Genomic DNA, 12,036 nt, shown 5'->3' on the forward strand with positions numbered 1-12,036 from the left:
CTTTCCATAACTTCAAATAATCTCCAAATCTGTTAAGCAAATCCTTTCTTTAGCAGTAATACAAAAATAATTAAGACTCTTAATACCTAGGAATGAACCTAACAAAGAAAGTAAAAGACCTATATCCTGAAAACTATAAGACACTCATGAGAGAAATTAAAGAAGACACCAATAAATGGAAATACATCCCATACTCATGGATAGGAAGAATTAGTATTGTCAAAATGGCCATCCTGCCTAAAGCAATCTACAGATTCAATGCAATCCCCATCAAAATACCAACAGCATTCTTCAACAAGATAAACCAAATAGTTCTAAAATTCATATGGAACCGTAAAGACCCTGAATAACCAAAGCAATCTTGAGAAGGAAGAACAAAGCTGGGAGGATTATGCTCCCTGACTTCAAGTTTCACTACAAAGCCACAATAATCAAGACAATTTGGTACTGGCACAAAAACAGAAACACAGATCAATGGAACAGAATGGAGAACCCAGATATAAACCCACACATATATGGCCAATTAATATACAATACAGGAGCCATGAACATACAATGGGGAAAAGACAGTCTCTTCAACAAATGGTGTTGTTAAAACTGGACAGCTACATGTATGAGAACAAGATTGGGTTACTGTTTAACTCCATATACAAAAGTAAACTTGAAATGGATTTGAAATGGATAAAAGATCTGAATGTGAGTCATGAAACCAAAAATCACTTAGAAGAAAACATAGGCAAAAAAATCTCTCGAATATAAACATGAGCAACTTTATCCTGAATGCATCTCTTTGGGCAATGGAAACAAAGGCAAAAATGAACAAATGGGACATCAAGCTAAAAAGCTTCTGTACAGCAAAGGACACCATCAACAGCACAAAAAGGCATCCTACAGTATGAGAGAATACATTTGTGGATGACATATCCAACAAGGGGTTAACATCCAAAATATATAAAGAATTCAGACACCTCAACACCCAAAAGCAAATGACCCAATTAAAAAATTGGGAGAGGATATGAAAAGAAAATTGTCCAAAGAAGAAGTTTGGATGGCTGACAGGCACATGAAAAGATGCCCCACATCACTAATATCAGGGAAATGCAAATTAAAACCACAATGAGGTATCACCTCACACCAGTTAGGATGGCCAACTTAGAAAAGACTAGGAACAACAAATACTGGTGAGGATGTGGAGAAAGGGGAACCCTCCTACATTGCTGGTGGGAATATATATTAGTTCAACCATTGTGGAAAGCAGTATGGAGGTTCCTGAAAAAACTAAAAATAGAATACCGTTTGACCCAGGAATCCCACTCCTTGGAATTTACCCAAAGAATACAACTTCTCGAAATGGATCAAAGACTTGAACGTAAGTCATGAAACCATAAAACTCTTAGAAAAAAAACATAGGCAAAAATCTCAGACATAAACATGAGTGACCTCTTCTTGAACATATCTCCCCAGGCAAGGGAAAGAAAGCAAAAATGAGCAAGTGGGACTATATAAAGCTGAAAAGCTTCTGTACAGCAAAGGACACCATCAATAGAACAAAAAGGTATCCTACAGTATGGGAGAATATATTCATAAATGGCAGATCCGATAAAGGGTTGACATCCAAAATATATAAAGAGCTCACACACCTCAACAAACAAAAAGCAATAATCCAATTTAAAAATGGGCAGAGGAGCTGAATAGACAATTCTCTAAAGAAGAAATTCAGATGGCCAACAGACACATGAAAAGATGCTCCACATCGCTTGTCATCAGAGAAATGTAAATTTAAACCACAATGAGATATCATCTCACACCAGTAAGGATGGCTACCATCCAAAAGACAAACAACAACAAATGTTGGTGAGGTTGTGAAGAAAGGGGAACCCTCCTACACTGCTGGTGGGAATGTAAACTAGTTCAACCATTGTGGAAAGCAGTATGGAGGTTCCTCAGAATGCTCAAAATAGACATACCATTTGACCCAGGAATTCCACTTCTAGGAATTTACCCTAAGAATGCAGCAGCCCAGTTTGAAAAAGACAGATGTACCCCTATGTTTATCGCAGCACTATTTACAATAGCCAAGATCAGTAGATGAATGGATAAAGAAGATGTGGTACATACACTCAATGGAATATTATTCAGCCATAAGAAGAAAACAAATCCTACAATTTGCAACAACATGGATGGAGCTAGAGGGTGTTATGCTCAGTGAAACAAGCCAGGCAGAGAAAGACAAGTACCAAATGATTTTACTCATATGTGGAGTATAAGAACAAAGAAAAACTGAAGGAACAAAACAGCAGCAGAATCAAAGAACCCAAGAATGGACTAAGTTACCAAAGGGAAAGGGACTGGGAAAGATGGGTGGGAAGGGAGGGATAGGGCGGGGAAAAAGAAAGGGGGCATTACGATTAGCATGTATAGTGTTGTGGGGGGTACAGGGAGGGCTGCACAACACAGAGAAGGTAGGTGGCAATTATACAGCATCTTGCTACGCTGATGGACAGTGACTGTAGTGGGGTGTGTGGGGGTGACTTGGTGAGGGGGGGAGCCTGGTAAACATAGTGTTCTTCATGTAATTGTAGATTAATGATAGCAAAAAGATTAAAAAAAAGAATACAACTTCTCAGATTCAAAAAGACATATGGACTCCTATGTTTCTCGCAGCACTATTTACAATAGCCAAGATATGGAAACAACCTAAGTGTCCATCAGTAGATGAATGGATAAAGAAGATGTGGTACATATACACAATGGAATACTATTCAGCCATATGAATGAAACAAACTCTATCATTTGCAAGAACATGGGTGGAGCTAGAAGGTATTATGCTAAGTGAAGGAAACCAGCAGACAAAGACAAGTACCAAATGATTTCCCTCATTTGTGGAGTATAATGAATGACAAAGCGAAACTGAAGGAACAAAACAGCAGCAGACTCAGACTCCAAGAAGGGACTAGTGGTTACCAAGGGGTAGGGGTGGGGGAAGGCATGTGGGGAGGGAGGGAGAAGGGGATTGAAGGGTATTATGATTGGCACACATGGGGAAGACAGTGTAGCACAAAGAAGACAAGTAGTGATTCTGTGGCATCTTAGTATAGTGATGGACAATGACTTCAACAGGGTATGGGGGACTCAATAATATGGGTGAATGTAGTAGGAACATTGTTTTTCATGTAAAACCTTCATAAGGGTATCTATCAATGATACCTTGATTAACAAATAAATAAATAAATAAATAGGACTCTAAACTAGAAAGGACAATACATTAACTCAAAGGTGGGAGAATCCTTGCCCAAACTGCAGGTGTCTCACTTCTGCTCACAGAATAGTCATTAAGAAAGATGTATCCAAATTACCAAACCAATGTACAGAATTGTAATTTGAGGAAGGAAAATATAGACCATATGAAAATGGGACTGATGGGGTAAGCAGGAAAAAAAAATACAGAAATGGGAAAATACACTTTGGTGAAATACACTCTTGCCCTTTATCTTTTTAAAGACTAAACTTCAGATAATAGAGAATCCAGAAGAGCATTTTAAATCCATTGTACATCAAATCATAACACTACAGTCAGTCATTTCTTGGTCCTTTCCCAAAATAACTCCTTTAAATGAACTAGTGATCCTAGCACAGAAAATCCTGGATGATAAGGGTCTTCAGGTTAAAGGCATCTTAAGGCTAGGAAAGAAACATATCACACATTTGTGGAAAAAACTCCAAATGATCTTAAATGACTTCAGCCAGGCCAAACCAGTATTCAAGATGAGGGAGTTAAAAAATAAAAATAATACCCTCCCATTTCAAACAGAGGAACTTTGGATGGGCTTTGGGCCTTTAGGAATAGCAGATCCAGCCAGGTTGGATTTGTAAACTATACCCCACAGTAATATATACTTACATCACAACCTATCACACATTATTTTAAATATTTTAATGGGTCATGATCAGGTTCCAACCAGGCTGGAAAAGACACACTTCCATATACATGCAAAGGGCTTGGCTGACGCAAACATTTGTTATTCTAACCGTACAGAGAAAACTCTTATTATTTGGTATATAATTTACCAGCAACTAATATTTCAATGTTTTTTTGGTAACTCTGACTTTTATACTCATTTCCTTTCCCTTCTCACTCCCTTCGCCTGGCCTCAAACAGCCCAGGGTCTTTTATGAAGAAAAGGGAAAATACCTTTAGTGATGATAGTGGTTTGGGGGCGTGTGTTCACCATTTGGTAGAACAAGTCATCTAAGGCAAACAGTTTGTCAAAGTTAACTTAAAACCACCACCCACAGTTCCTAACCTAGTACTCTACTCCGTCAACAAGACTTTAACATGTTTTCACTCATTTCATTCAATTTTATGTAAGCAAGTTATAACAAACTCACTTTTTCACCATACAGATTTATTTTGAAAAAGAACCTTTACAAATCTCCAGCTAACCTAATGGTACATACAGAATAGCTATTTCTAAAGAGATTTTTCCATCTTTTAAAAGTACACAGTAATGCTTTGTGATCTATTTTAAGAGTATTTAAAATCACAGTGGCTTTGGCCAAAATAATCATGTTGTCTTGCACATCTTGTGCTTCTGCTACAATAATTCGTTTCTATACTCTATGTTCATACAAGAACAATTGTATCTTTAAGGTTCCACAATCTGTTTTCTTTTGAATTCCAAAAAGAACACCAAATGCTGCTTCAGCAAGCAGAATGTTACCTGTCATTCCTTTCAAATGATGTTGGGCCATTAGGAGTGTGGGGATAAAGATAAAGAGGAAAGAAAGATAGTATTTTACTTGCATACTTGAAAATATCCCCTTAATATTTTTAAAAGTGAAAATGGCAAAGCTGTGTAAGAATAAATGGACACAAATCACCAGAAAGACAATAAATAATTACAACCATAGAAAATAAAACTGCAACAGGTCCAATGAAATGCAAAAACCATGAGTGAACTGTTTTCACTGGTGAGTTTTTTTTTTATTTCATATTTAGTTAGGGATATGAGACAGCTCTTTTGAGTATCCGATGTGAACCACCTTAGTCCAAGGTGCCTGGCCTTCTCCCAAAGACATACCTTACTGAATTCTAAGGGGGGGTGCTAGCTCTACATAGAGACAGTCACACAATCTACTATACATTTTGTCCTGTTGCTACTTTCATCTTTACTATAAAGTTAAACTCTCATCAGTGAGGAAGCATTTCTTGATAACTGTAATTGTAGATATGTGAGTAAGAAAAGCAGAATACATTCATTTAACATGGCAGAGATATTGTTAAAAGTCGAATAAAAAACAAACTTACCAATATTTTTTTCCTTTTAAAGACCTAATGTATTTGACAAATTCCAACTTTAAACAATACACTGCCAACTTGCCAACCATCCCAACTCCTTCCTACCTATCCTGTAGTTTAGGCATAAAAATTAGGTCTAAAGAAAGTTCTAAAGCTTACATTAATTATGATTATTTCCTTGCCCAAATAGCATAATAAAGAAAAAAACAAAAATTGACAAAAGATTCATTCAACCAAACTCTAGCCTCTTCTCAACTAGGCCACAACCTTGGCCTATAAAAACTAGAATCACAATGTAAATTATTTCACCTACCCCCCTCCCCCCTCCTTGAACATTTAAAGGTTTAAGCAAATATTAACAGTTTCTAATAGCTCAAGGCCCCATCCCTAGAATGATCCTAGCCCATCATAAAGTATCTGTCTGAGAAAGCTCAAAGCTGCCAAAAGAATCTAAGGTTTGTTCTGGCCAAACTTGACTACAGACCCGTCTTAGAGCATTTACTAAAAAGGGTTTGCAACTCTGAATCCTTCTTTTGTCCCTTTGAGATATGTATACATTTCCTACAACTCCGATATCTTAGTCAAGAACATGGAAGCCATTCCTTTAAAATGTAATCATCAGGAAGAATAGGGAGGACCCTCAGTCTCTCAGTCTTTGTAGAATCCTAACCTCCAATTGTCAGCTCCCAGAAAAAACAGCTTAGTCATCATTTACAGTGACCAATCTTTTGTTATTTTTCACTTCCCTGACTCCACTGAGCCAAGCTAGCAACCCCTCCCTATTCCTCATTCTCTCTTTAAAATACCCAGTCATGTTTGCACAAAACGAGGTTGAGTTCAGTTCACACTGGCCCTCTTACCCACTGCAGTAGTGTATTAGTGATTAAAAACTGTCCTTACCACTTTAACTAGTGTCTGGCTTTATCTTTGACAAAATGAAGTGATGAGGAGGGAAAGTTAAATATATCTCAATGAGTAAAGAGTTACTTTATGTAAGATCATTAGATATAAATTTCTTTAAAAAAAAAAAAAAGATGAAGAAGATGTAAACAACAAAAAGGAGTCAACCAATCAGCATTTGGGGCTTGGAATGGACCCTGAGCAAACATCAAACCCAAGCCCTTCATTTTACACACGATGAATCTAAGATCCAAAGAGATTAAGTGACTTACCCAAGGTGATTTCATGAGGGATTGGATTAGAAAGGGCTAATTCAGCATGATTCTCTTCCTGACTCCAACAGGAAAATATTATTTTTCTTGTATTTTCATAAGTAAAACCAACATTCACCATTAATCATTCTAGTCAAGGTCAGAGATGAACACCTATTACCCTATTACAAGTTTTTACAATTACACTCTATGCCAACAACTATATACCAAGGAAAGTCAGTCTGGTGCCAAGTACAAATGAGATTTCATTTCACTCAGCGAAGACTGTTTCAATAGTCCTAGGCAAATACATGAAGCACCTTGGGGAGGAGAAACTGCTCTCACACACAAGTAAAGAAAACAAAACCCCATGCATAGACACAAAGGAGGGCCAAATGATTTAGATAATCTTAAAAACAACCAAAAGAAGAAAAATGAAAATAAATAAAAAACCCTTTTTCTGCACTTACCAGCAAAGCATTTGGAACAGAGGTTCATAGTCTTGCTGGACCTGGGGCAAAAAAAAAAGAAAAAAAAGAAAGAAGAGCTAAAAATTCAGTATCACTCTAATCAAAACATGAAGATGTTGAAACGTAGGCAAAGAATTTCCTGGCCAGGCAACTGAACTAATAGACTAATGTAAGTCCCTAACCAGCCACCCCTCCCCCACAACAAAACACTTTGTTATCTGACAGTTATCCAATGCTTTATTTTTTTGTGATTAGCAGCTTAGACACCAAGTTCAGAAATACTATAATATGCCCATATGATTACACAGGAGTCAATTTATCCCTCATGTTTAGCACATTCCCTCCATTCACCCTGGAACATAAACCACAAAGTTATCACTACAATACAAATTTTGTCTATAAAGGGGTCAAACTTTCTGCTCAGATACTCATTTACCTCTATATATTACCTGAAGTTTTATCTCTTCTTTCCCCTTGTTCTAGTCCTATTTAAGATCCTGGTCACATTATGAACGTGTTTAAAATTCTTTCTTCAGATGTTCACAAATTATTTTTCATGCCCTTTCATCTGTTAATAATAGCTACAAGTCACTGAATACTAACTCAGATGGGCACTTAACATACATTATCTTATTAATCTTCCTAACATCCATGAGATGGGCATGAACATACTGCTTTGCTTCTAAAATGCACTTTTTAAAAAATCACATTAAAAATTATACAACTAGGAAACATACAATTGGCTACAAGTGATGAATAATTTAATGAGGAAAGGTTCTCACCACCTCCTCCAAGGTATTATTAAATTCAGAGCTCTTAGGAAATCAAGGACATGAGAGTTTCATTCCCATTTGACAGGTGAGCAGCTTATCCAAGGTCACACAGCTGGAGAAATGCAGCCAAGTATATGACCTTTGGTCTGAGTCAACTCTGAAGACCACCCCTTGTTCACAGCACCTGGCACCACACAGCAACCCAGGTACAACATGTTGGGCAATTGGTAATAATTTGTCCATTAAGTTCTCATTGCTGTTTGCCCTTCCTGATTCCCTTCCAAGTGTACACATTTCTACAGTTTTCTTCCAAAAACCTCCTACAATACACTATGTTGGATAAGTTGACTATTTACAGCCTCATTCTTCAACCACTCCCCTCCCAATATTTTATCTTTGCCCAGAACTGCTCCTACAAATGGAATAAGCCAACTTTCTTCTGTCAGCCTTAGTAAATTTTACAATTAATGAGAGTCCAATGTATTGGAACCCAAAATCTAATGGTTAGGAATTGTCACTGGGTGACAAAACCGGGGGTGGGAGGTGGTCATTACCTCTCTTTCCCAAAAGAGATGCTATTTTAACAGGTGGATCTTTCTTTAGGACCCTGCTTAATATAAAGACATCAAAGGCTGTAAAGAAATCCAGGTATCAATAAATGAATAAAAATGTATAAACACACAAAAGAGTGCATTAATGGTGGAATCTGACATTACATACCTATTACATAACAATATACCAGATGCCTTCAAGCCCCACTTAACCAAATAAGAAAACAGAGGTTCCAAGAGGGAATACAACTTTCCACGGGTACAGAACAAGTAAATGGATGAACCTGGTCTGCCTAACTGTGTTCTTTTCACCATGCTTAACTAGAGCCTCTGCCCCCACCAATAAAGAAACTGAAGGGAACACATAAATTCCAAGTCAGCACTCTGCTAGTTTTACAGAACAGTCCCACAACTAAGGAATTCAGCTCTGGTAATCAATAAAGTCTTTCATCTGGAGGAAGTACAATCCTGCCCTCCCCTCCAAATACACCTACACATAGATACACAGAGAAGCCATCTAAGGTTGCCTGTCATTTCAGTTTCCACTCTAGGAAGAACTGGGGATGAAGGAATTCCTTTGTTATTAGAACTCCCCCCAGGGAACAGGCCTCTTCCAGATGTGGTCACTATTTCTTGTCCATGCAGTGCCACAGAGTCAGAGGTGACTTCTCACCTCTGCTACTCCCCACTGTCCAACAGGAATCATGGAAAGCCTGCAGAGAACTGAGGGCAGCTCACCTCCAAGTGTGCCAGTTCTGACATCTGTTTCACAAAGCTGGTAAGGAAAAAAGATGGCAAAACAGGAATTTTCTCTGCATCCTCTTACCTCTCTCTCTTCAGACAGTTTGTCTACTTTAAAAACCCATTATATCCATATATTACCTAAATTAACATCCATTCTACTTTCTGAGTAGGAATTGTTCAGCAACATGGTTATCAATCACATTATCAAAGAAATAATGAAGCTACTTATATTATTAATCAAAGCAAAGATATCTGTAATCTGAAATAAATGAGATTTTTGGGTACAGAAATAATGGCCACTGGTAATGCCAACTTGGATCATATAGTTCAGCACACAGAACTTGAAAAAACTGAGAGGCTTCTGAGAACTTTGCTTCTTTTTAAAATTCAACATGTAAAACTTAAAGCTAATAACCACAGGCATACAACTACTAATTGCTCATGAAAAAGCAGTGTGATCAACCTGCACAGCCTTGGGAAAGACAATAGAGCTCTCTTTACTTGGCAGCAAACATAAAGGTGAATATGATTCTCTTACGTCCCAACTGTTTCAAAGAAACTGTGCCTATTAAGATCTCCAATGGCTACCATGTTTCTAAAACCAGATACAGTTGGTTGAATAATGGCCACCCAAAAATATCAAATTAGGATTAGGATCACTCTTATGTGTAATCCCTGGAATCTAACTTTACTTGGGAAAAAAGGTCTTTGCACATGAATTAATTTGACCTTAACCTGATTTACCCAGGTGGGCCCATTCTGTGAAAGGAAGTTTGGAGACACAGAGGAGACGGCAATGTGAAGACAGAGGTAGAGCTGGAGGAGTATGATCACTAAGCCTGGAATGCTGGGGTAGCTACCACAAGCTGAAAGAGAGAAGGAATGTATTGTCTAGTAGAGCCTCCCGGGGAAGGCAGCCCTGCCAGATTTTGGACTTCTGGCCTCCAGAATTTTAAAGGAATAAATTTGTAAGCCATGCATTACAAAGTCGTTGTAAGGCATACAATTTGTGGTATCGTTACAGCAACCTCAGAAAAAAAAAAATACACGAAGTTTTCTCTCTCATCTCATCTCACTCTCTCAGCAGCATTCAACCATATCAATCCTTGAAACTTTACTTTTGCCTGTCACTCAGATCCCAGATCAAATTTCCCCTGTACTCCCCACCCCTCCGTCTTCTTCCCACCTAACTGCTCCCTTTTAGCCACCTTTCCTGGTTCCTCCTCCACTGTCAAGAGTTCCCAGGACTCAGTCCTCAATTACCTCTACTTATCACTTAGTGATCTCATACTGCCCCATGGCTTTAATTACTGTACGTATACACTAAAGATTCACAAATGTTCACATTCATCCCAAACATCTTCCCTTGCTCCTAAATCATGTATCTGACTATTCAACATCTCAACATGCAGCTCAGACTCCACATTTCAAACTAGAATTCTCACTTTCCCCTGAAACTGGCCTGATCCCTTTTGTCCAGCTTTATAAATACATTCTTCTCAGCTGCTTGTCTAAATCCTAGAAACCAAATTTGATTCCACTCTTTCCTGAAGTCTCTCATACAATACTCAGCAAGATCCACTGGCTCTATTTCTAAATAAACCTTAGATTTACCTACTTCTCACCTTTGCCAATGCTTCCACTCTGGCCACCATGAAATCTCAGCTGGGCCACTGTCTCCCCATTCCCATTCTTGATCCTTCACATTGATCTTCCACACAGTAGCCAGATGTATTTTTAATCTTTTAGAAATGAGTTAGATCATGCTATTTTCTTGCTAATACCATCCAACAATTTCCTGTTGTGGTTAGTATAAATTCAAACTTCTTATAAGCTTCTAAGTCCCCTCATTGATCTAGCTCTGCTTACCTGCTTTCTTCATTTCTTGCCATTTTACTCCTCTTAGTTACCACATTTCAACCACACTGACCTTTTCTTTTCCTTTCCCAGAATGTTTCCCATCCTATTCACTCTACCCTGAAATCACTGTAAGACTGGCTTAAATTTCCTCCAACCAATTTAAATCAGTCCCTCTTCCTGTTCTCTGTTCTTCATAACATCATTTTTGATGTCTCACCACTGGCCTGCCTACTTAAAGAATATCTTTCACTGCTACAAGGTAAATGTCCTAAGAACAAAGATCCTCTTGGTCACAAAAAGCACCCGATTAATATTTGTTAAATGAAAAATGAATCTTCTCTTGAAGACATGAACCATGAAAAATCTAAACAAATTTTTTTAAATGTGTTTTGTAAAGGTCATCCAAACATGTCCTAGAAGACAGGGCATCCACAATTCCTGTAGCAGTCATCTCTCAGGAGCTTTGTCATACTGTATTACCTAGAAATGGTAGATAATGCCACCCTGTGTACCTGGCCATGATTTGTCACTCAGGAAATAACAGGAGGCAGATACTTTCAGAAGTTTCTTTCCAATGAAATGGAGTTGGAAAGAAATCACCTTAAATTTTTTTTCTTCCTTAAATGAATAATGTTTAATGATATTTTGTGGTTTTGAAAATGCATGCCTCTTGTAAGTAATTTAGAAAAAGAACAGTAGTATTTAGGCAAAAATCAAAGATCAATAATAATCCTGCCCTCCCTAAAATAATTATTGTTAATATTCTGAAATAATTCCTTCTTATCTTTTGGGATATTTAAATAGAAAAAATTCTTAATTATATATTACATAACACTTTTAGTAAAGTTGTGTGGTATGTTCACAGGTATGCCTTTTATTATGCTTTAGAACGTATACACATTATGTACTTCCTTTTATATATACCTCATAAAGAAACGTAGAATAAAGTATATTTCATTTTTTTCATTTAATATTTATATTTAAGATCTCCAATGTCACTAAATATTCTTCAAACACACTTTTGTTATTCTGTAACAGCCCCATTACATACTAATACTATATAGTTTATTTAGTCATTCTCTTACTGTTGGACGTTTAATCTTTTCCCCAGATTTTTTATACTATAAATATTGCTATAATGAACATTTTGGGGCATAAATCTTTGAAAGATTTTCTTTAAAACTGATT

The 12,036-nt window shown here is 37.3% G+C and overlaps 1 protein-coding gene across 1 annotated transcript in view; it reads right to left on the reverse strand.

The window, feature by feature from the left end:
* The window catches only part of ZFAND3 (zinc finger AN1-type containing 3), a 450,342-nt gene that overhangs the window by 302,844 nt on the left and 135,462 nt on the right, over nt 1-12,036 (reverse strand). The window contains exon 3 of the mRNA XM_037004525.2: nt 6,921-6,961. Within this exon, the coding sequence (XP_036860420.1) occupies nt 6,921-6,961 (41 nt within the window). The remainder of the gene's footprint in view (nt 1-6,920; nt 6,962-12,036) is intronic.

The sequence above is a fragment of the Manis javanica genome, chromosome 16, assembly GCF_040802235.1.
Source record: "Manis javanica isolate MJ-LG chromosome 16, MJ_LKY, whole genome shotgun sequence".
NCBI lineage: Eukaryota > Metazoa > Chordata > Mammalia > Pholidota > Manidae > Manis > Manis javanica.